Source organism: Festucalex cinctus, chromosome 5 (genome assembly GCF_051991245.1).
Source record: "Festucalex cinctus isolate MCC-2025b chromosome 5, RoL_Fcin_1.0, whole genome shotgun sequence".
NCBI classification, from domain to species: Eukaryota; Metazoa; Chordata; class Actinopteri; order Syngnathiformes; family Syngnathidae; genus Festucalex; species Festucalex cinctus.
The window spans coordinates 15,294,844-15,321,004 of record NC_135415.1 but is presented as its reverse complement, the minus strand read 5'-3'; the positions used below and the strand labels follow the sequence as shown (position 1 = coordinate 15,321,004).

At 38.1% G+C, this 26,161-nt stretch overlaps 1 protein-coding gene across 2 annotated transcripts; it reads right to left on the bottom strand.

Annotated features, from left to right (window-relative positions):
- Window positions 1-1,582: 1,582 nt before the first annotated feature.
- Window positions 1,583-25,268, bottom strand: mlxip (MLX interacting protein). 2 transcript variants are annotated; one of them, XM_077522550.1, is made up of 17 exons: window positions 24,682-25,268; window positions 19,043-19,149; window positions 18,483-18,568; window positions 18,312-18,401; window positions 18,191-18,232; window positions 16,888-17,098; window positions 15,705-15,788; window positions 15,228-15,322; window positions 13,050-13,524; window positions 12,400-12,467; window positions 11,310-11,421; window positions 11,135-11,229; window positions 9,045-9,149; window positions 7,570-7,697; window positions 6,345-6,468; window positions 4,064-4,193; window positions 1,583-1,973 (listed from the first exon to the last, which is right to left on the bottom strand). In XM_077522550.1, the coding sequence occupies exons 1-17, from the start codon at window positions 25,014-25,016 to the stop codon at window positions 1,846-1,848; spliced, it is 2,415 nt and encodes an 804-aa protein (XP_077378676.1). In that variant the 5' UTR covers window positions 25,017-25,268; the 3' UTR covers window positions 1,583-1,845. The 2 variants fall into 2 exon arrangements, with proteins under 2 accessions (XP_077378676.1, XP_077378677.1); XM_077522551.1 differs by having other exon boundaries at window positions 16,888-17,029.
- Between the last annotated feature and the right edge of the window lie 893 nt (window positions 25,269-26,161).

Sequence of the window (26,161 nt, the reverse complement as noted above, 5' to 3'; positions counted from 1 at the left end):
TATTCAATCATGAATTTGTTCCCTCGCTAAATCGTAGTTTGCGGATTCACTCTATCGCGGATTTTTTATTTGTATTTTTTAAAGGTATGGTCTGAAGTTTTTCCGTTGCTGTTTGTAAACAACATTCATAGCTGCCGCTCAAGGAAGCAGCCAACCAGGAAGGAGCGTGAATCAAGCCCACCAATCAGGAGCGGTCGTAGCTTGCCTCGGTGGCTTGAAAACCTTAAGTTGTTTTTTTATTTTTATTTTTTGCTGACCATAACTTCATCTATTGCACTTTTACATCACTATTTTGCATATTTTAAATAACAGAAGTATCAATGTTCATTATTGGTAAGAGTGAATAAATCTCTAGAATTAACTGTGGCTAATCACTTGCAATTTTTCACTGACCCGGAAAACCTCCAGAAAGGTTTAATCAATTAATCCCCTAAATATGAGTTGAACCCATCTAACAAAATGAAATCGGGCACAAGAGCTGGTTTAAAAACAAACGGAAGGTTTGCAGTAACACTGTCAAAATTCCAGACAAGCACTTTTCCACAGGGTAGCATTGAATCGTTATTTTAATTAATAAATAAAATCCCAATTTAAAAATGCCATTTTATGTTTACTTGGGTTATCTTTATCTGATATTTGCGTGTATTTGATTATCGTAAACATTTAAGTGAGGAGCGATGCCAAACACAACAAACGAACCCAAAACACACACACATATATATATATATATATATATATATATATTTTTTTTTTTTTACAGTAGACAAATACTTTTTCACGGCACTGTATATACTGTTTAAAAAAAAAAAGTTTGATTGCCATTTCAGTGAAGTTCACCGGAAAAGGGCTGAGGAAGGATCATGTAAAGGAGAGAGAGAGAGAGAGAGAGAGAGAGAGAGAGAGAGAGAGAGAGAGAGAGAGAGAGAGAGGAGAGAGAGAGAGAGAGAGAGAGAGAGAGAGAGAGAGAGAGAGAGAGAGAGAGAGAGAGAGAGAGAGAGAGAGAGAGAGAGAGAGAGAGAGAGAGAAAAAGAGCAGCCACAAGCTTGCGTCAAGCTTTATGAGGAAAAAAACAAAAAACAAAAACATCCTTACACGTTTCTCTTTTGAACACAAACTGCTTTCGCCATTGTTCATTATGACTCACGGCAAGTTAAACGTGCTGCTTTCTGTGTCTCACCCAAATGATACAAAATCGAAAAAAAATTTGGTGCCAAATATGACAATAGACTGCCTTAGGGCTCGATTTTTCCAGACAGGTGCACGTGTGCTCGGCGTAAAAACTGGCGGATCTTCATTTTCCTGCCGGGGCAAGTCGGGTTTACCGTTGATGGGAATTTGACGGACCGCGATATGCCTCGCTGGGCGTTCTGGAAGACCACAGGTGTTACCCATTTAACCACCCCCACCTGACAATTTGGTGACAATAGACCAGACTTCAAACCAAGCGGAACCAGGTCCAAGTTGTGGCGCAGGAGGTGTAATGCGAATTTTGAAGGATTTGATCCAGGTGCATGCAGATCCTGCACTCCGAAATATCACATCAGCATAAAAATCAAACCCTCTGAATAATTGCAGAAATCAATTCAATCGAATGCATTATTCTTATTTTTATTGTCAACTCCAGTGAGTCTGTTATGCTTCCGCCATGTAGACCGTGCAACTCTCCTGCAGTGAATTAAGTCCCACGACGGCGTAAATTTCTAACCGTGCCCTATGAAAACGCCAAAAAAAGAAAAAAAAGCTCCGCCCACTGCACTTTTGCGTGTACTTGGCACGAAAACGGGGGCCTCCGAGTCCGAGACGAGGAAGACGAGTTGAATCCCCTGGAGATGAGGAAGACGGTCATCAGCTGGCCTGAGAGCGAGGCTCCACCTCGCCGTGCCTCAGCGCCTGGATGGCTTCTTCGGGCAAGCGGGACGGGTCGCTGAGGATGGACGTGCTGGTGCTCAGATGGCAAAGGCTGTTGCTGACCACTGACATGCACACACAAGACAAACACACCGGTTCACTTACTACATACAAACATATTACATGTATGAACATGACATATATGTACTCTATGCCTTCATGTCACTTCATGGTTTACTTTCACTTTCAAATAAACACTGTGATAATGCTAACAGGCTAATTTTATTGAACTTTTAGGCTCAAGATAGATAGATAGAAAGATAAACAATGTTTTTACAGCAACAAATTAATATAGATTTTTTTTATATATATTTTTTGAAATACCCGTTTCAGTCCACTTCCTTAGAGGAAATCATTTCTACTCAAAGTTGAGCCAAAAACATCAAACACAAAATGAACATTTGTCCTAAAAAGCATCAAAACCAGAAAGTGGGTACATTTGAAATGACAAAAACATTTGTCATAAAAACACCCTCCTCCAAAAACATTAATAAAGAAATTAAATAAAAATAAAAGAATAAATTAAAAATGTCTGGCCTAGATAAACTAAACTTTTGACCAAAGAGTAATTTGGCCATTTGGCCTAATATTTGTCCTAAAAAAAAACAAAAAACAAAACAAACTTAAAACATGCAGAATTAAAAAGTTTTGGTTTGTAAAAATATTAACTATAAAAAAACGCAAAAACAAACAAACAAACAAAAAAAAAAAATACAAAAAAATACCATACTAAGACAACAAAATTCTTGGCCTAAAAAAAAAAAAAAAAAAAAAAAAAGGATACAAAAATGATTTTTGTCTTTTAGAAATGTAAAAAACTCAACTTCAAAACAACAAGCGAATGAATCCACGTGGCCTAAGCTGAACTTGTCACTCACTGACAATCATTCCTGTTGGCATTGTGACTTCTCAAATCATGACATGCTGCCAAACGCATGTCATCAATCATCGGCAACCGTGACGTTCACTCGTACATGGAGCAACTTTTTTTTGTTTCCTTTTACTTTACTTCTCATTATATCCAAAAATGTTTGAATAAAGTTTTTCTCATTATATCCCAAAATCTTTGAATAAAGTTTTTTTTTTTTTTTTTTGCTTGCACAAGCTTCCAAAGAAATAAAAATATTTTGTCATGACAGATAATTCTGAAACAGTGCGTTTTCTAAACAAAATATTCAAAATAAACATTTGAAAACATTTCAGTGACTCGCTGTTCCAAATGTCATATACCAAAGAAGTTTTTCTCACGCTTCTCATGTAGACTTCGTACATATTTGTTACTTGGCAAGACAAGTTGTCAACATTTTGCTAAATCACTGCCAACATGAAGATGGGCAAGTCTGAGCCACATTGAATTGCATCATCTCTAATTAACGTAATTCTAATTGGTTAAAACTATTTTTAAATCAATGGGTAATTGTTTCTTAAAATAATTCATCCTTTTTAAATTAACTATTTGTAATCAATTTAATTATAATTAATTCACGTGATTTCGGGGGGAAAAAACAGTGTAATGTAGGTCTTTATTATTAGAGATATTTATTTTAAAGGATATGCCACATTATTTTACTGCCGGAGCTCATTCATAAGTATTTAAAATGACAACAAGAAAGTCACTACTTCATAACATATATATATATATCGCAGGCGTCTTGTTACCTCCAAAATAAATAAACACCAAAAAAACGAACACAACCACACTGAAAACTAATTAAACTAACTACATTTAAAAAAACAAAACTCAAAACAAAATCAAATCAAAATTCCAAAACCATAATAACCTTGCTGTAGTAGATTGACCAAAGATTTTTGAAAAATATGAAATTCATGAAAACAAAAAAAAAATGCTGTAGTGCATGAATGACAAAGACTCCTGGAACTGAAGATAAACTATATTTAGATTTTGTCAAAACACATCACACATTGTAAAAATAATATTTATTGACAATTACATTTTCCCTCAAGGGATGAATGAAGAATACATCGATTCTTCCATCCTTTTGTCAACAGTGTCTTCTGTATCTATCTTTTAGCCCATCCATCAATCTAACTGTACAACAAATTACTACATAAATAACTGGACTTTTGGGAGTGTAAATGTATATAAATATTTGCACACAATTGTTTTAGTGTGTGTGCGCACTCGATTACTCACTGGGCCTGAGTGCGACCAGGGAGCAGTGACGTTCGAGCCACTCCAGCGTGGTCTTGCAAAGTTCTGTTGCGCTCGCTGTCGACACCATCTTGTTGAAGGACTCGAAGAGAGGCTTGATGATGACGCTGAACTGAGAGGAAGCGTCACGTCAAGGCTCGATTCAATCGACATTGTACGGACAAGAGGTCAACCCCTGTTAAACCATTTTATTTATTTTTTTGGTTAATTATTCATGTCCCTGCTCTTTCACAGATTCTTTAACTCATTCACTGGCCGCCATTTTCCCTGAAGCAACCCCCTTCACTCACGGCTGTTTTACTGGATTTTGACTGATTTTGCAAGGCCCACTGAATATTATGTTCTATTGCTATCAAAACATGGAACCTACCAAAAGAAAGATTAGAGTATCTTCTTCCATCAGGAAAAAAAGTATATTTCTGTTTCCGTTTTGCAGCAATTATCATTAGAATATAGCTAAGTTCATTCATTATTCACAAATTTGCTTTGAATTATGTTTTCATCATGGCTCTGGTTGATCTCTTATACTCTGCTGCCACCTGCTGGCCGTTTTTGTAACTGCTATCATTTTTTTTGGGGGGGGCTGCATCAAAGCCTTCTGTATGCTCTAGCATAAAAAAAACAACAACTTACAAAACAAAGTTAATTGGAAAATTAAGCAAGTAAATACCATGGATCTCTATTGTTGTATACAGTAAATATTTTTACAATTTTTTTTAAAGTACTTTAAATCTTAAATGTTCACATTTCTTCGTTGTAATGTCGAACAAAAACAAATGGTTCAGAAGCTTCCCAGTATCAGTAACATCTCTTACAGAGTTAACTGATCATTTAAATAAAAAGCTCCTTGAGATTATAAAATGGTTATATACCTTTATATCAACCATCAGATTTAAAAAAAAAAAAAAAAGGTCGATACCGATATTTGTCAAAATGCCCAAGATAGCCACCGATAATCTGGCTGATTATCGGTCGATCCCTGTGTTCAAGTAGCAGCTGTTTGAATGGCTTTTCGCATTATACAGGACTGTCTCAGAAAATCTGAATATTGTGATAAAGTCTATTATTTTCTGTAATGCAATTAAATAAGCAAAAATACCATACATTCTGGATTCATTACACATCAACTGAAATATTGCAAGCCTTGTATTATTTTAATATTGCTGATTATGGCTTACAGCTTAAGAAAACTCAAATATCCTATCTCAAAATATTAGAATATTTCCTCAGACCAAGTGAAAAAAAAAAAGCCATAATCAGCAATATTAAAACAATAAAAGGCCTGCAATATTTCAGTTGATTTGTAATGAATCCAGAATATATGGCATTTTTTGCTCATTTAACTCATTCACTGCCTTTGCCAAGTATATACTTGTCAATTGTATTTTTTTAGAGCGGGGATAAATGAAGGAGAATCTGAGCATGCTCCACTATAAATGTCAAACTTAGAAATAACTTTACTGATGCCCAACCACCGGTAGATGACATAATTGCCCCATTTTATACGAAATAAACACAGTTTCAGAGCCCATTGGAAAAATGGCTGTATTTTGGAAAACCTACATTTTTCTACTGTCAATTATAAAAGAATGGGACGAGGCAAAAAGTAGGGAGTCCATTCTGTCATTTGGTAGATTTGGTTTATATATAATTATTGAATGCAATATCGTGTGGGATTGAAACTTTGGAAATATTCTAAAATGGCTGGCAGTGAATGTTATTTGCATTACAGAAAAATATGGACTTTATCACAATATTCTAATTTTCTGAGACAGTCCTGTATGTTAGCATTAGGCTAACCTAATTCGGTGAGATGAAATGTTAGTTGAAATGTTTGATTGAACTGATCTTGACAATGAGACAATGACAACATGCTAAGAAAAACTTTAAAAATACTTTAAAAGTGTTTTTACGAGTTTAAAGCATGTAGGACAGCGAAACTAGAAAAATAAAAAATTATGTTTGTTATTTTGCAGATTTTCACCCATCGTGAACCATCTCTCGCAAATTTACAGGGCTTCAGCACAACGCTTGATTCAACAGAGACCAAAGCAGGTCTTAGGAAGAGGCTCCATCTTTTGCAACATTCTGCAGTGGCCGACGCTTAAGCCAGGTGATGATGTATAACTGTTCCTATGAGGATTCCTTCCTACCACAGCAAATTTCCCCGCAAAGAAAGCATCTTAATTACGGACTGGCACAACCTGACTGGTACGCTCGCAGACTGTCGACAAAAACAACATCAGGCACAAAGACAGGATACAATCCAGAACTTCCAGTCCTGCCGGGAACGCAGCTTGACGTACTCGGTAAACCTGTGCTGCATGTGGTCAAAACGTCGCTGCGTGACCTGCGCTCCCGTGGCCGGCATCTGGTCGTGGCACAGGCTGCGGTTGAAAAAAAACAAAACAACACCACCAAAACGGCACGAGCCGTGACGTCAACGGTGAGAAATATCCAGTGATAATTAAAACAAATTGTCAACCTGTCATAATAAAAAAATGTAAATTATGTGTTTACATAACTGAAAAAAAACATTGGTCTATAAAAAAATATATACATACAAAAAAAGTAAACCATTTGGCTTAAATTACATCACTATAAAATATATAACAACACATTAAAAAGCTTTTGCCAAAGGATATGCTATTGTTTTACCTGAGTGTGACGTCAAAGGCAGATATAAACTCTTTATTTCCGCACAATGAATCCAACCCTAATGTGTTGGTGTTCGTTTGCACAATATAATATACATACAAGTACAGTCAAACCTCGGTTTTCGAACATAATTCGTTCCAGAAGGCTGTTCGAAAAGCGATTTGTTCGAAATCCGAAGCAATTTTTCCCATTGTAATTAATGTAAATGATTTGAATCCGTTCCAAGTCTAAAAAACTTTTTCCAAGTTTTTTTCTTTTTTTTACTATTTTACACCATAAACTGCACTGTATACTGTTTACCATAAATACAAAAGGGTAGAAATGGACACTGTTTTATTTAGATATCCTATCTAAAATGATGAAAAAAAAAACCCAAAATACAAACATTTCTTTTTTAAATTCAATAGTTCTGCGCGCTACTTTCCTCTTTTCTTCACCAGCTTTACCACTTACACTTGCTTTCTTTTGACCCATGATTAGGGGCTAATACACGATGCAAAACTTTAAAAAAAAAGATTTGCGTAAATAACAATGAGCAGGTCTGCTCCAAACGAACTCTGAACACGAATGTGCTACGGAGGAAGCATTCGAGTTAGCTCGGCTCCCGAGTGAGTCGCGTTCAGGTACGCTCGGCTTTTTTTCAGTTTGGTCGAGAGACGATTTTTTGGACGAGTTCTGAGACATAAAATTCTTTAATTTTCTGGTTAAAAACCAATTTGGTTGAGAAGAGAAGCGTTCGAAAACCGAGGTTTGACTGTATATTAGAACAACTAAAAGACAGAGAGAGGCAATATTAGGCCACAAAAAAACAAAACAAAACATGAACATACTTAATGGAGACCTTGAGGCTTGTGATCTCCTCCTGCAGCTTCCTTATGTCTTCTTGCATTTGTTCCCGCTCCTGCTTCAGCTTCTCAATGTGTTCCACCGTCTTCTGCATTTTGACTGCAATACTGACCTGTGGACACACCCAAGAATTTTAGAATCACAGGTGGGAGAGGGGACATGGAATTGTGACCCCATACTGCACTCTAAAAACATTTGGGTCAAAATTAAGCCAAATTGGGTCAAAAGGGGGCCGACTCAACATTTTGAGTTGTTCAATTAACCCAAAACATTGGGTCATAAGAATAACCCGCAAACCAACACAAGGTCAAATGAATAACCCAACAAACCAACCAAAAATTGGGTTTATTTGTGGGTTATTAATTTAATTTAACCCAACATTTGGTGCTCAATACCTGAACAAGTTGGGTCAGTTCATTTTTGACCCAATTCAACTGGGTTAATTCAACTAACACAAAACGTTGGGTCATATGAATAACCCACAAACCAACCCAAGGTCAAATGAATAACCCACCAAACAAACCAAAAATTGGGTTTATTTGTGGGTAATTCATTTAACCCAACATTTGGGGCTAAATACCTGAAAAAGTTGGGTCAGTTCATTACTGACCCAATTCAATTGGGTTATTCAACTAACCCAAAATGTTGGGTCAAATGAATAACTCATAAAACAACCCAAAAACTTGTTTTGATTTGTGGGCTATTAATTTAATTTGACCCAACTTTTGGTGCTAAATACATCAGAAAGTTGGGTCAAATGAATAACCCACAAAATGACAAAATGAAAGTTTGGCTGGTCCATTCTTGACCCAATTTTGGTTTAATTTTTGTTTTTAGTGTGTTGAAAGAACAAGTTCATACAAGTTTGTAGGCCACCGTACTCGCACATGCCTTTTCATGGTCTACCCAAACATGTTCAAAAAGGACTGACATCAGGGTTTTGTAATGGTCACTCCAGACTTGACGGCCACACGGACCTTATTACTCATAAGCCACTTTGTAACCAGTTTGGCTGTATGCTTCAGGTGACTGTCCGTTTGGAAGGCCCATTCACGGCCAATCTTTAACTTCCTAGCTCATGTCTTGAGACGTTACTCGAGCATTTCCACACCATGTTCTTTCCGTCTCAGCTATTTTGTCAATTGCACCGCCCCCTCCTGTAACAAAATACCCCCACAACATTTTGCTGCCACCCCCGCATTTCACAGCTGGAATGGTGTTCTTCTGGGTTTTTCCTGTTTAAAGGTATAGTAATCATACTTGATGTAACCTTCAGACTTGAAAGAAAGTAATGAAAAACTGTCACATTGGATGGATGGACAATCTTTCTCGAATTATTCTGGCATTCACCAAACAGAAGGAAACTTTTCTGATTTCATGCCAGACAATGAGAAAAAAAAATCCAATGTGCCAATTTTTTACATAGTGTGCGTAAACTTCTGGTTTCAACTGTGCATACATTGGCTTGGGAGTTGAGGGTGGGAATCAGGCTGCCGAGCGTTTTGAAGCAGTGGTTTATATTTGATCGCCTCTTCTGCTCGGCGATGTGCGCTCTCCTCGGAATCTGAAAAGACACACAAGTGGTGGTTTGCGGTTGTGGATATGAGAGGATGCAAGACTCTGAGATGCTAAATACGTTAATAACTTCACGGTTAATACTAAAAGATGCCATTTTACCAGGGTTTCACCCTCAAGTTGTTGGTCTATCGATATGGCACGCATGGACCGGAATGTGTAGAGGAAGTCAACAAATTTTCCCAGCTTAGTATAAGCGAGTATGGTTAGTGTATTCCGTAAATCCGCAATGCCGGGGCATGAGTGTCGACAAATGGCATTCACTATTTAGCTATCTATAAATATACACACAAATATTAAAATACTAGGATAAAAACAAAAAGATACTAGACAAAAATATATATCAAAAACCCAAAAAAAGAAAAAAAAATACAAAAATATTTAAACAAAATACTAAAAATGTTAGATAAAAAAATCCAAAAATATTAAATGAAGAATACAAAAAATATAAACCAGCACGGTGGCTGACTGGTTAGAACATGGGTCACACAGTTCAGAAGTTGTGGGGTTGATTGACGGCTCCCTTAAGTGTGAACGCGAGTGTGAATTGTTGTTTGTCCCTTGTGATTAGCTGGCAATCAGTTCAGGGTGTATCCATCTTCTTGCCCAAGTCCTGTGACACCAGTGAGTCTAAGCAGTACACATGCTAGATGGACAATAATTATATACAAAATCAAAATAATACAAAAATACTATACAAAATCTGAAAAACAATTTCAAATTTTTTACAAATATTAGGGGGGAAAAAAAATACAAAAATACAATAAATATTGTACAAAAATTGCACAATTATCAGTCATTGTTTTCTTTGGTGGCTTGTTGTTGCAGACTGAGGAGGTAGAAAAATAAAGAATCTCAGAGGTGCTAAATATGGCATAATAAATAATTTAAGTTTAAAACAATAACACTAAAATAAGCCAATTTCTTGTGTGTCTCCCCCCTTCCAAGTCACTGTTCTATAAACGCGGTATAGACACGGAATGTGGGAAGGAAGTGAACCAAGAAAATTTCCTGCCTTAGCACGCACTACGAGTACTGTATACGGTAAGAATATTCCACAATACCGGGACATTAGTGTCAATTTTATCACCTGACTCTCACTTTTTCCGCTCTGATTTGTTAAAAACAATTGTCGTCCGACAAGTATTTGATGTGTCACACTGAAGGCTGGCATTGATAAAATACTGCCAACTGAGTGGTAAAAGCCAAAACATTAGATACATTTTGTACAAAGTCAATAAGGATAAAAATGTCACAAAAAATATGTGAAAATACAAAAATATTAGCCAAAGAATACACAAATAATATTTGTGTAGTTATAGTATTTGTCAAATATTAAAAAAAATACTAACATAGTAGGGAAAAACACACAAGTATCTGATAAAAAAAAAAAAATAGAACAATATTGGAGAAAAAAGTAGAACATTATCAAGAATATTAAGTAAAATACAAAATTCTTCCCAAAAGGAGTGGCGTAAGATGATGAAATAATATACAAAAAAAAATAGAAAAACTAAAATGTATTAGATGACTAATACATACAGTAAACAGTGGGGAAAAATATTAGGAAAAATGAAATTCAACGTAAAAATATTAGACAATAACAAAATATTAGCCAACATACAATAAAAGATGGGGGGAAAAAAATCTTCCAACAAAAACAGACATAATCTAAAATAATATCTAAAATATTAAACAAGCATATTAGAACACACAAAATTCTGACAGGAAGTTTTAAAATAAATTGCACAAACAAGTTGAAAAATAACCAAATGCTAGAAAAAAAAAAAAAGTTGTTCTCCTTTTAAGGGGGAAGGGGAAAAAAATAAAAAATAAAAATTCCCCCAACACAGTGGTTTTTTTTTGCTTTCATTGATGATGCGTCTAACTATCTGATTGTAAAAATCTAAATGGACGTCAATATCCCACCTTTACTGAGTTATTTATAAAATGATTGCACTCGTGCTGTTATACCTGAGGTGTGGTGCTGCTGCTGATCAACGAGGGTGGACTTGGAACTTGATCTAAAGCACAAGGGGAGCCTTGGCCTGTTCCTGGCTGGCCCTGAACTAAAGAGAAGAGGAAACTGTAGGAAATAAGTGCGCGCTTTTGTGTAATTAGGCATTATCGAGTCACAGCAAACTCTCACCGACACCAGAGGGGGGCTCCTGGGTTCGATGGCTTGAGGAAAACGAGTTCTCCGAGGGGACAATGCACTGGGGTGACGTCGGGGTTTTAGGTACGACAGTGAAGCCACCAGCCTGACGTGGGCGGAAAGACAGCAATTAAAGCAAGTTGCACACATAAAATCTAACCAAGAATTAAATTTCTTCTTACTGGGCAGTTTTTGTGTAAGAGCATTTCACTTGATCCAAGTATTATAATTATTGCATTATAACTAAATGCACTTTTTTTGTTTTTTTAATTCACCATAACTGTTTTTATTCTTTTCAGTTTAAAAAAAAATATACAAATACAAGCCAGGATACCAACCAAATGTTGCTTGTTTCAAAGAAATTTGGCCTTGTCAAATTAATGAATGCAGTCCTCATTTCAAACCATGTTTTTGAAGCCCAATTTTTGGTGTAATTGCCTATAGATGCCACAAGATGGCGGCAAGCATAAGACATAAGACATAAAATGAAGCTTTTCAACACTTTAACAACAGTTCCTTGGCACCAAGATTGCCAAAACAATACATAAAATACATGAGTTTTTCTGAGATTAACAACAGATAGTTCAAGACAAAAACAAACAAACAAACAAACAGCTAAATATGTGAATCCACAAGTATGACTTGAGACTATGTGGGGGTAGATTGTTAGAACAGGCCAAATTTGAAGGTTTCTCGTATTTAACCTGCTAAATTTTTCATGTTCACATCCTGGTGTGCATGGTTAATACCACCTTTGTCAGCACGAAAAAGAAAAAGCTGAAAGTTATCACACATCCATGGGCTTATTTAATTGGCTACAAGATTTGTGGTGAGGTAAATACGTTGAATCTTAGGCTAGCCTAACAACTTCTAGCTTCTGGCCTTTATTTTATTTGTGTCTAATCTAAAAGAAAGTAAAAACTAACACAAGTAACGTGTAATTAAGAACACATTATTTAGTTAGTTCACATTATCAAAGCTCTGGTTGGACAGTCCACTAATCAAAGTTGAGCCAACGCTAGCTAGCTAGCATGAGCACTTGTGCACCTAAATAAAGTGTCTAGAGATGATGTTGAGAACGTACCACACCACAATGAGTGATCAGCACACTGGGAGATGAAGTCACATCAGTCTTCACTGTTGGGATGACACCTGAGAGAGCGTGAGAAACGGAAGTGAGTTGTTTTCACATTACAACAAATGGCCACTGTTTAAAACAGCAGTTCTCAAACTTGGGTCCCCCCCCCCCCAACTTTCCGGTGGCCCACAAAATGTAACCTTGAGATTGATCAAGCACTTGTTAAGTGTTCCTCTTCAGCTTCTTGTTATAGAGTTGCACAAAAAGTACTGAATCACTGAAAAGTTGAACTTGTGTGTTCAAAATTTTGCAGAAGTTCAAATTAAGGTCACCTATAAAAGGTTATTATAGCGCATTTTAGGTCCATCTTGAAATTTCACACGAAAGCCCAATATCCCCCCCCCCCCCAAAAAAAAAAAAAATTCTGCGGAATATAGTGCTATAAAATGGTAAAATTTAAAACACTGTCTATGCTTTTCCAAACTAGCCTCTTTGTTTACAGCCATGTTGTGAGTAGAAGCAGTGTACATCAGCTCGTGACGATGGAAAACATTTAATTCATTCATTTATGCATATTGTTGTATTGTTATTTTCTGCCTAGACCCAAAAACGTTTGAGAATCCCTGTTTCAAAATAAGTGAAGCTTGCATCCTGACTTGTGATGAAGAGCTGCTGGGGGGCAATCGGGTTGGCTGGGGTAATCTTCTTCAAGTCTCGCTTTTTATTGGCCTTGGTCGGCTGCGGGTGTCGAGGGCGGGCGAAGGTGTAAGGCAGCGTGGGCGGAGGCACGGGGGCGGCTAACAGCGGAACCAAGGACGGCGTCCGGGGGGGAGGCGGCGGGGGATGTGTGCATGCGGAGCCGGCAGCCGGCGCAGAGGACGGCGAGATCACGGTGGTCTCGCCCAAGGCTGCTGCGGCGTCCAACGTGGCGGGCACCAAGGGTGCCACCACCGCCGGGAGGCACGGGGACACCAGGGGAATGTGGGGGGAGATGGCTGCGTGGTCACTGAGCTCCACCTGGCCCGGATAAAGAGGCAAGTAGTTGTCCGCAATGGAACCGACACTGGTTCCACTGGTCATGCGAGACGGGATGTGGCCGTCTGCGAGCTGCATGGACGACAACAACTGGCCCTGGCGACAAAACACATGTGAAGTTGTACCCTGACTTTACCTCATTGAAATCACACCCCTGATGTTAATACTGGTACAACTCTTTTTTTTTTTTCCTTTTTTTTTTTTGCCACAAAACAGCAGATAATCTTCTCCTATAACATTTCACAAGATGGGAGAACACAGAAAGGGGGCTCTTCAACCCTTCCTATCCTCCAGCAACCTGGGTCTTCTCTGCATGGTCCTCAGAAACTCACGCCATAATTTTCAATGGTGTTGAGGAGGAGCTCGATTCTGAGTCTGGTGAACCATTTCTACAATTTTCAGTATGCTTCTGCAGTGAATATTGAATTCATTTTAAGGCTTTAAAACATCTTAACCAGGGCACTTCCTCTCGCAACTTTCCTCTGCTTACACATCCCAGCATGTGAGTCACAAAAATATCAGCCTCCAATGCATGGAATATATCCCCATCACGGGATTTTAATAAACACGACTTGACAAAATGTGCGCACACAAAAAAAGTCCATGCAATGCTCGGTCACGCATGGGCAATGTCGAGGTGCCTCGAGACAAGTTTAATTCCTGAATGAATGGAAATATGATTAATATGTTCTAGCATCCTAAAATTAAACAGAACAAATAAATACAAATGTAATGTTTTTAATGAGAAAAAAATAGCACTCTATATTATACTTTATAAGAGAATAACAGTACTCAGTAAATAAGTGATTAGCTGCAATTAAAACCTTGCCTACAAAATGCACATTGTGCTGATTATTTAGGTGTTTTCACTTTGACCACATGAGGGCAGTATAAGACTCTTCAGTAAGGCAGTAATATCAGTCGTTCCTTGCAAAGGATAAAGATTATATGCCTATGATTATTAAATTTCCACCATGTGGAACCTGCTGCTTTGTGTTCAGATACCCGCTGCTAAAAGGAGAACAGCACGGCCAGAAATAAATCTTGGTAATAGTTCGAGTTGCACCCATAATGTTGACATTTAAAGACAATGAGACACAAAGGGGAAGTCAACCTTAAAATTTTTTTGACAGTATGTCATATGTGACCTCCCTAGTCTAAACATTCTGGTTAATATTACATTTGTGGAATAAGAGTTATGCAGCAAAATCCAGCCGTTTTTATCCATCTCAAGGGAGCAGCCATTTTGCCACCTGCTGTTGACTGGAGATGTCCTCACAGTTGCTCAGGGCTCAGGAAACGACCAATCACAGCTCACCTGTTTTCTGAAGCTGTGCCGTGATTGATTGTTACCTGAGACCTCAGCAACCGTGATGTCATTTTCACTCGACAACAAGTGGCAAAATGGCCGCCTTCTGTTATTGATAAAAACTGCTGAATTTTGCTGCTTAACTCATATTCCATTAACGCAATATTAACCAAAATACCGTATTGAGACTAGTGGGGCATAGAACATATTATTGTCAAGATTTTTTGGGGGGTGGGGGTTGACGTCGCCTTTAATTCTCTCTCTCCATTTCAAATGATCCGGTTAAGCAATCTGAGCAACCGGTCGTGTGCCATCATTCAGTTTAGTACGATTACTATGTTACGTGGATTTGTGTCACTACTTGTAAAGGACAGTAAAAAAAAAGAGGCAAGAAGATGGGTCAGGGGCTGACAAAAGTCTTACACTTCCTGCTTGTGGTGGTGGTGGTGGTGGTGGTGGTGTGTTAAACGTGCTGGCGCTACGTGTTTACCTGCGACGGACAGCTGCTGCTGGGCAGTGGGGTGACTGATGGTGCGGTGGGGGAAACGGGGAGGAAGACGGGCGGACGGAAGCTGTGAAATAAGTCTGGAAACAAGAGTCTATGTTAGCAAGCGGTTAGTAAAATCATAAATTTTAAAAGTGAAAATAAATCATTGTCTACTCTCTGGGTTACTAGGTTAAAGAAACTAGTATCTAGATGAGTTACTGGAACATTAGTGCATGATTTCTGTAAGTGTGCACAAATTAGTGTGCGCTTATGAGGGTGTGTGCATGTGCAGCACTCCATTCTAGTCCTACAAAAGCAGCACGCCACAGGACAACAAATCACATTTTCCCAATGGAGCACTCTCCTTTGACACTCCTTTAATCCTGTTCTGTTTAATTCTTTGGTACACCGATGGGTGCGCAGGGTCATCCGCCTGAAAAGGAGACGATGACAAACAAATTGTCCCCGTTCAGCCGCTACCTTGTAGTGGATCGAAAGGGAAGTCCAGGTTGGGCTGCAACTGCATGAGGCCCGGTTGTATCATGTCTGCATTCACCACATGAGCTGTGAAAGGCAAACAAGCGTTTTGTTAAACACTGCCATGTTCTTACCATCATGGCAACACAGCGAAGAAGTTGAGACCTTCATATGAAACCCTGTCCCTATATCAAGTTTGAACCATTTTACTCTGGTTGAATCCCAAATGTGACATCATCACCATGGATTAAATAAATGGAGCATACTTGAAACCCTTTTTTGAAAATCTAACCCAAGCTTGAAAACCCATTCCAAACCCTGAAGCAGACTTGAAAGCCAGATCACCCTACTTAAATCCACTCCTTTGCAACATTAACCCAGTTTTGAAATCATTTCCCCAGCTTCAAACCACACTTTAAAACCCCAAACTCTTTTGAAATCCCAATTTGGAACCCTCTCCACAGCTTTAAACTCAAACCCTGGCTGGAAAACTCAATTTGAAGACCCAACAAATACAAATGAAAATTTAACCTGCGCCTGAAAGAATAATTTGACACTTTAACCTTGATTTTAAAGATAAAAAAATTTACCAAGGCTTGAAATAATAAAATGTTAGCCTAAATGGATAACCAAATTATTAATAAAAATATATCAATGTGCCTGCAAAATATTGTTTTTCTTTATAGCTGCAGAGATTCTCAACCATCCAAATCTTAGTATTCCACAGAATTTGAATTTGTTTTTTTTTTCTTGTTTAGCTCATTCAAACCCAAGAATGTGTAAACACGTTTTTAATAATTTGTTCTTCACTCCCAAAAACGTCTTTATACATTTTTTTTTCCATTTTTTTTTTTTTTTTTATATAAGAGAATTGCTTTGATGCAGCTTCTGTCTTAAAGCAATGATAGTTATTACAAAAAAGGCCAGTAGGTGGCAGCAGAGTATAAGAGCTCTGCCGGGGCCATGTTGCAAAAAAAGAAGAGACTCTAATCTTTTCTTTTGGTCGGTTCCATGTTTTTATAGCAATAGAACACAATATTCCGTGGGCCTTACAAAATCAGTCAAAATCCAGTAAAACAGCCGTCAGCGAAGTGAAAATGGCTGGCAGTGAATGAGTTAAAGAAAAAAGGTTAAAAAGATAAAATAAAATAAAATAAAACAACTTGTCAATTAGAGCCATCCATACCGTTCTCCTTGGGGTTGGTCCAGGCGGTGGTCTGGTGTGAGACCAAGGTGGAGAATAGCGTGTCAGGCACCTCGGACATCAGCACCTCCATGTCGAAGAGGCTCTCCAGCTCCATGGGCACGGGGGGCTCGCTCTCTTCATCCTGATAAAAGCAAGCACGGAGCATGTCTGGAGAGACTTCCCCAAACAGCGCTAACTGCTCCTTGGGCCCCTTTAGATGTTACAAATGCAAGCACCAAGCCAGTTAATCACACGAGCATGCGGGATTCCAGTGCAGCCAACAAGTCGGGTGGACAACTACAAGCGCGCGCACATACAGCAAAAATACTTTGATTTCTACATTTGATTGAAACCCATCATAGGTTTGAAATTTGAATGCAAAACCCCATCTTTAAACTACTTGAAATCCTAAACCTACCTTGTAGTGTTGTTCCGATACCGATACTGGTATCGGCAGAGGTGCCGATACTGCATTAAAACAGTGGTATCGGTATCCGTGACTACTCGCAAGTAACATGCCGATACCATTAATTCCAATGCTAATATAGGATTTTGGATCCAGCATCTTGTGTCTTGCTGGTACACGACATTCACTGATATGTGACATGTTCACTGCATGCCGATCTAAGATATCCTATTGGCCCTTGAATGCTTTCAACCAATGGCAGGACAGCTTTTTCATGTTGAGGAAAAAAAAAAAAACCTTAAGTATCGGTATGGTATCGGTATCGGCCGATACTGCAAAGCTGGGTATCGGTATCGGTATCCAAAAAACGGTATCGGAACAACACCACTACCTTGACATAATCACTGTTTGATACGCTAACCCCGAGTTGAAACCCTTATCCTTGTTTGGAAAAAATAAATTAATAAAAAATAAATAAAATTTGAAAACCTAAGCATAGTTTGAATCTGTAATTTTCGAGCATAATCCAACTTGAAACTCTAAAACTAATTTGAAAACCTAAACCTGGTTAGAAACCCCAATTAAAAGTATAAACCTAACTTATAAAGACAACGTGAAACCCTAACTTCCAGTTTGACACTTTAATCCTTGTTTGAAAACCTACAGCTGTCTTGAAATTCACATTTAAATCTCTAACGTTGGCCTGAGTTGAAACTATTTTGAAACTTAATCCCTGATTTAACACCCTAATTTGAAACACCAACACATATTTGAACAACAAACTTTGTACACCAAGTTTGAATGATTAAAAAGTGTTCAACTGTTTTGTTGCACTGAGATGAAGGTGACAAGCTGTATGCGTGACTGCTTTTTGTTTTCCTTTCAAACTCTGCATACCTTGAGCAAACTCGAAAGGTCGTCATCCTTGTGCTTCTGCAACTGAAATGAAAGTCAGGAAGATGAAGGGTGCTCTGTGACCAAAACAAAAAACTGAATGGAATTGGAAACCAAACTCAACTCTTTTCTTGAAGTAGGTCCTCCACTTGTGATACTCTCGGGTGACAATTTCTATTCTTCTCTTCCAGCATTTGCCCTCTGTGGTGATCATCTGGGAGTCACAATACACGACATATGATATGAACTCATTACATGTATTATTTGTTGTTTTTTTTGTTTTTTTTAAATTCACCTCTGAAGTACGATGCGCTTCCAGATCTATGTTTCCATCCAGTGGGGTCACAAAATGACAAACGGGATTTTGTCTTCTTTCCACATCTGAAGGTTAACACAAACTCAACTTTAGTCAATCTAACTTGTAAAAGCCAAAGGTATACAGTGGTCCCTTGACTTAAGAGGTTAATTTCACTTCGCCAGGGTCAGGTCTATTCGCATTTCCTGTGAACAACACCTGCTGGGAGATGCCAAGAACACCGCAGCAGGAAGGTGCCCAGAAGGCATCTAAAACAGGATGCCCGAGCTACCTTATCTGGCTTTTCTCAATGTGGACGAGCAACGAGCCTCTTCTGGATGAGAGAACTTCTCCCACTATCTCTGTGGGTGAGCTCTGACGGCCTGCAGAGGCAACTCATTTTGACCGCTTTTTGTTTCCAGCATCTTCGTCAACCCATCACGGGTTGGGGATTGTTTCAAATCAGTCCAAGCAACGGCTTGCATATCATGAAATTCCAAAGTCAGATCACTCTTAAGTCAAGGTGCCGCTGCATTGATTAGACAGTGTTGAAGTCTTACACTGCATATACCAGGCCCTCCAGATGGCGTTGTTGAGGCGGATCTTGTCCCTCCACAGCAGCTTCAGACCTTTGAAGTTTTTCCATTTGGGAGACACCAGTTTACCACTGTGGAAAGTTTTGAATTTACCCTTTAGTTTTAATTTAATTGGCTGATATTCTACTGCCAAAACACATTTTCATTGCGGACCGCATTGTAGTTATAGTTTCATCATCATCATTTACTGCAAATCACCTTATATTGATGATTAGGTAACCACAATTGCCCCTGCATTTCATATATATATATATATATATATATATATTAGGGGTGTTAAAAAAAATCGATTCGGCGATATATCGCGATACTACATCGCGCGATTCTCGAATCGATTCAATAATCGGCAGAATCGATTTTTTTATTTTTTTATTATTTTTTTTTTTTTATTTTTTATTTTTTTTTTTTTTTTTTAGGATTCACACCTTGAGCATGGAAGAATGTTATATGAACGGAACATTAAGCCTTAATATTTTATTTTAATGCTGTTCAAACATGAAACAGATTACAACCTCTATAAGACTGAAATTTCAGATAAATAAATAATACATTTTCATATAAATCTTACACTCTACAAGCTTACTGATTAGTATTTTCTAAATTTGAATGAAAAAAAATCGCAACAATCGACTTCTAAATTCGTATCGGGATTAATCGGTATCGAATCGAATCGTGACCTGTGAATCGTGATACGAATCGAATCGTCAGGTACTAGGCAATTCACACCCCTAATATATATATATATATATATATATATATATATATATATATATATATATATATATATATACATACATACACACACGTTTTTATTTTGTAGAATATTATTATTTATAAATACGGATGTTCAATTAATGTAAAATGCTTTTAATATCTGGCTAAATAAGAACAAATCAGTTTCACAAGAAACATGACACTTTATGTACTTTAGTGGGACACACAAAAGAATTATGTGGTGGGCTGGATCTGACCCCTGTGCCTTGAGTTGCAAATTTGCATCACACATCGTCGTCTGAGTATCCCAATCAGACTGCTTTGATGTCAGTCCCTATGCTCCTTTAAAGAATATGAATTAGCACATATTTGGCGGCTTCAAACCAAAATGGCCGACTTGCTGTTGAGCTGTTTTTTTCAAGTGCTGTACAAATAACCCTGAGCTTAAACTTTGTAAATTCAAACAATTATAAACATTTTTAAGAGGAGCGTGAAATACTTGAGGAAGTTGAGGTTTTACTAGGGTTCTGAGATAAAATACATATGGGTATATTTTGCATTTTACAGATTGGTGTGATTTTTCGGGCACGTTGAGGAACTTAAGAGGGTTATTCTTTCATTGGAATTTGCCTTTTAACTGCAAAAGTCAATCAAACGAGTTCAGCTTAACTCCCGGTTGTCTCGTAGTATCTTTCCTACAACACCCCCTTTTCATGTCAATTTTCCTATGTCCACATTGGATTGAAAACATTAAAAAGTTTGTCAAATATGTGGAACATGGGTCAACTAAATTAAGACCAACAACAACAACGTGCCTGCTTGGTAGTACTTCCCTGCTCTATTATTAGTCCTAACAGCCGGTTCCAAAAGTCAGAGGGAATCCTCGTCTGTCATCCCTAAATAGAAACGTCTTCTTAACTGGCTAATAAGTCACCTTTACACAATAACCACTCAGATTTTCCTCCATTTTCTACAAAAGAAAATTCAGAACAGCAGGGAGTGTGTGTGTGTGTGTGTGTGGGGGTGTGTGTGTGCGTGTGTGTGTGCGTGTGTGTGTGTGTGTTTGTGTGTGGAGGAGTGTGGGGGTGTGTGTATGTGTGTGTGAGTGAAAATGTAATTAATTGAAGTGTAACGGGTTCCTGCATGTACTACAGCCACATGTATCCTCTGTAAACAGTAAAAGTGCAGCTGACGACGTCATGGCTAACGTCGCATGTCAAAGTTGTTTGGGAAAGTACAGTATCTAGATCAGGGTTGCTTCTAGTTTCAAATCACTCTATCAAGACAGATTATGGTTAAACAAGGGTTAATATTTCAATTAAAATTTTTAATCTCAAAGTGTGTTTGTGCATTTCAAGCCCGGGTTTAGGTTTGTGTTTACAAAGAAGAAAAAGACTCTTCTACTTTTTTTTTTTTTTTTTGTCCATTCAACAAGTTTGAAGGAAGTGGTCCATAAAGATAAAGTCACATTGAGATGCCAGTGAACACACCCGGGGGCTCTCACCAAGCTCAACAGAGCTCTGCTATGAAACAATTAGGTCAAATTAGTTGGCTTCCTTTTTTTCCATATGCTGACCTTGTTATGTTTCCTATTTTCAGGCGTTAAATTTCTCAACCGACTGGAAAAAAAGAGGAGCGAGCTGTGCTCGAAACTGTTAAAACTGCATAACTAACTGTTCAATTCTTTAAGAAAGACATGAAACAAAACGGCTCATTTACAACTCCTGACTGGTTGCAAATAATTGTAAACATAGTAAAAATAAACAAATAAACAAAAAATAGCGCTAAGAAAAAAGAAACCGGAAACATATACAAAACTTATCTTGTGTGACTCATGGGGATGTCACGATAAGGGCAATATTGTGATATTAAAACTGCCACAATATCGTCGTCATCATGTTCACAATATTTAAAAGGTACACATCTGTTAAAAAAGTCAGGCTGATTTCCAATTGTGGAGTTCTAGCACCCTCAAGTGGCTAGTTTATTAGTGCAATTTAATATTCAATAGGGATGTTTTGGCCTTCTATGTTTAAAAAAAATCTATGCTAATTGTCAGATGAAGGGGAACCTAATTTGCTTGTGAAGCGATCAATTTGTGCTTGCATTACCAAGTAAGTGCCTCAATATTGTTATTAAAGATTGTAGGTGGTTTATATGCATCGTTGTTATGTACAAAAGCACAATATTGTGCTTTTTTTTATTAATTTTTTTAGTATGAGCTCTTTTTTTACAATATTGTGATCTTTTTTAAATATCGCCAACGCTCCCACAATATCGTGATAATTATCGTATCGTGAAGTTCCTATCGTGATAATATCGTATCGTGACGTTTGGATATCGTTACATTCCTAGCACTGACTCATGGGAAAATACTGCTACTCAACCCTTAAAACTGGGATATTTTGATATTCGTGTGGCTTTGCAAAAAAAACAAACCAGAAAGTTGGGTCAAATTCACCCAAGTATTGGGCCTGTCCAATTTTTTAAACAAAACTGGGTTATTTTTTAGTTTCAAGTGTGTAGGTGGCACGTTGCCAGTTATGGCAAAATAACCACTATGAAATTAAACAATAAACAGCTGTATCCAGACACGGCGCTCCGCATACGCTGATCACGCACTGCGCGTAGGGCACCAACTGCCTAAGGGGGCACCAAAAAACAAATCAAGCCCGTAAAAATAATCATATTAGTAAATATAATATCAGTGTCTAATATTTAAAGTAAAAGCTTGTAAAGCATGTTAATAAATACAAAAAATAACGTAGCATTATTTACTGGACGAGTGGTATCGCTGGTCTACGTTGGTGCCCCCCCCCCCCCCCCCCCCCCCTCCCCTAGTACTGTAGTTTGTTCCTATTAGGGAAAGGGGGAGGGAGGCGGGGTGCACTTTATGCTTCAAACGCAAATTTGGCAGAAGTTTCTTCTTGGATATCTGGACATGTCATCAAAAAGGCATCAAGAATTGGGGCAGAAAAGAGGAAAAGAAAAAACGAGATGATGCTCGCGCGTCACTTGCAGGTATGACAATGACAATTTGTTTGTTTATTTTGTAGCAGCTACGTTTACATGACCACAGTTAGCAAAAAAACAAAAACAAAACAAAAACACTCCAAACCGCCGCAGTGGAATGGTTGTGACCAGCACGTTCATTATACGGTATGTTAAATGGAATGTGACGAGACAATATTGTTTCATATGGAACGGCCAAGAGCGGCATGTACTGGTGAAAGTGTAATTTGAAAATAATAATAATAATCATATTAAGGCTAAGTAGATTTCCTCATTTCATATTCATAGTTTTAACATTATGTCCAGAATTTTTACATAGTGCCCTATCAATCCTTCTCTAAAAAGGTAGATTATTAAAATTTTCATGTACCTGTGTTTTAAATATAGGCCTGCACAATACCATAATCCTAATCAATTTAGAAAATGTTTGTACCATGGTTCAAAACCATATTTCATTTTAGAATCCCTGAATATTGTCTTGTATTTCTGAATACAGAATGCTTCAATATGTTCAAGGAGGAGCACTTCATACCCTAACATGAATGCAGAAATTGCGCAAAAGCTGTCATATGATGACCTGATAGCCGATTTTGCAGCCCAGAAATGGAGACATGTGCCTCTGTAGGGCCTCTACTAACTTGCTTGCACTTTGTTTATTTCCAGATGTTTATTTGTTAATAGTAGTGGCATTGAGTTTTATTTTAATTCATTTAGCTTTATTTATTTGAGTATTTGGTGTCATTGTTAGTTTTATAAAGACTTATTATTTATCACTTATTTTTGTGAACATTTTTAAAACTTCAATATTGACACTTACAAGTAGGGCTGGGTATCTATTCAGATTTCCAAAATCGATTTAATTCGATTCACAAGGGCCCGATTCAATTCATGATTCACAATGATTTTCGATTCAGTTGAGGAATTCATGCAGCACATATTTTAGACAGTCAAACGTACCAATACTGCAAAGAGTAGAAACTTCTTGCTCTAATTTAATGCATTAGTAAGCATATGAATATTTACATTAGGAATTGAGTCCATTGCAGTTACATTAATCTGTTTCATTTAACACGGCCTGATAAAAACAATAAATAATAATTTAAATAAATTACAACCACAGCACAGGCTGTGTAAATAAATTGGCAAAAATGGGGGGGTCGATATATTGATACATGGTTTTATGTATCGATATTGGGATATGAAAAGGTGTATCGATATGATAGAGATTTATCAATATTTCAAACCCAGCCCTACTGACAAGTTATTTTGTTTAATAAAGCAAAACTGACAAATACTCAGATCAGTTCATTTCTACCAGGGGAGGGGTGATGGGGTGTGTGGACGGAGTGTTGGGGGGGGGGCACAACAAAACATTTATGCTTAGGGCACCAAAATAGCTAGCGCCGGCCCTGGCTGTATCAATAGTCATTTTTCACATCTATGGCGTCTTTGTTCAACCATTAAGAATGTATCATTAAAGAGTACAAAGCCATTTTCAGCACTTTAGATTGGTAAAAAAAACAAAAAAACAAAAAAAAAAACATACTGTAATAGTATTGATTTGCGGTAAAATATAAAATTTAGCAATGATATGTATTATTGCATAGTTGTTTATGTGGTAATGCTGTAAAATGTCTATTTGCATGTGGTTATGCTATCTATCGTTACTTAAAATGTAATGCTTTGTTCAGAGCACAAAACCAGCAAAGTAGTAGTGATTCTGCAAGAACACTAAGTGATTTACTCCCATGATATCTAGGAAAAACTAACAAGTTGAGTAAAGTGAATATACCTGCAAAAATATACTCAAGTTTAATTACAGTAAGAAGACATTCGTATTTCGTACTTGGCTAATCCCCACCAGTGGCATACGTTACCTGTAGGCCAGCGTCATGCACTCGAAGAGTTTGGTGAGCGAGGCGTCGATGGAGATTTGCGATGTGCTGGCCTTGCCGAAGTGGTACGTCTGACAGGTCTGTTTGTTGACGGTGTCGAAGTCGTAGCCTTTCTTCGGCGGGTGCTCGCTGTGTGGCGAGGATACCATGAAGTGCCCGCTGTGGATGATCTGCGACCGACGGGTGCCCCGGCTTGGGCTCGGGCTGGGGCTGCGGCTCGGGCCCGTCTCCTCGGCGTCCGAGTCGTCATCGTCGTCGTCGTCGTCCCGCAGTTGTTTACTCTCTCGCTGCCTGGAACTCTGGTGCCTCGAAGCCATGACTGCGAACAAATGGCTAACCAGCTAGCGAGCTAGCCCAGGAGGAATTATTACTACAATACCCCCTCATGAGGCTTGGCCGAGACGCTACGAGTTTCCTCTGCGGTCCGGTTATTTTGTTTTATTTCGGTTTCCACTTTGTCGCCCAAAGTTGTTTTAAATCACTTGGTGTACAAGTTGACTACAGCCCAGCTGACACCAAAGCAACTGCCTTGGTGCCTCCTCAAAGGGAGGCGGGGAAGGAAGGATGTCGTGGGTAACTGGGTGGGTCATAAGGTTTCTGATTGGTCTGTGTTAGAGTATTGCCTTTTCTTGTTGGCCTACACCACTGCCACATAAAAAGAGAGGCGGAGTCGTCGGCCACAATCGGAGCAGGAAGTGTCGCGGTTACAAGGTTTCTGATTGGTCCGTGTCAGAGCCCCACCCTTTCTGATAGGTTCGTGTGAGACGCACCCCTCCAGCCCTCCCACCACCTCTCCTCTCCCTGGGGACTTGAGATATTCTATTGTTTTTATTTGCTAGTGAGTAGGATAACTTTATATTGTCATGCTTATGTTTTGTTTTTGTTTTTTTTGTTTTTTTTAATTTATGATGTTGAAGTTCAAATTGACCCTTTTAATCATGTACAAAATTTAAATACAATTTATTCTACTTCGTTTTTTCGTGTATTTTCTTTTTAAATGATTTTGGGCAGTGACACAAAGAGGCGATAAGATGAATGTCTAATTTATATAATTTCTTTCTGTGCATACTGCTCATTCTCACGAGTTCATGAATGCCTATAATACGCACAAATACGTTATTTTTTATTAATATTTTGTCTCAATGTTTATTTACTAGTTGCTTTTTTGTCTTACAATGTAATTTCTAGAATTTTCCAAGGCAGTTTTCACACAAAACAATTTTTGTTTTGTTTTATGTGAAGCACCACGTGTTGCTTTTATAGTACGAAAGGTGCTAAATAAAGATTTGATTGATTCTGCATCCTCCTGTCATCTCTCACAACATCCATAAACCAGGTCTGTTTCTCGCGTTCTTTCCCAGCATTCCATGCTCATCACCCTTCCACCGATGTATCCCATCTTTCCTCCAGATGTACCATGCAGCACTGGGCTGTTGGTTTAAAGTACCCCACCGTCACTATC

Bases quoted from the DNA above. Each gene is read 5' to 3' on its own strand.
- mlxip (XM_077522550.1), bottom strand. From the start codon at position 25,016: ATGGCTTCGAGGCACCAGAGTTCCAGGCAGCGAGAGAGTAAACAACTG. The intron at 17,099-18,190 runs GTATGCAGAGTT...TAACATCTAAAG, and splicing joins ACCTTTCGAGTTTGCTCAAG to GGGCCCAAGGAGCAGTTAGC. The intron at 1,974-4,063 runs GTGAGTAATCGA...TGTGCATGTCAG, and splicing joins CCTGGTCGCACTCAGGCCCA to TGGTCAGCAACAGCCTTTGC.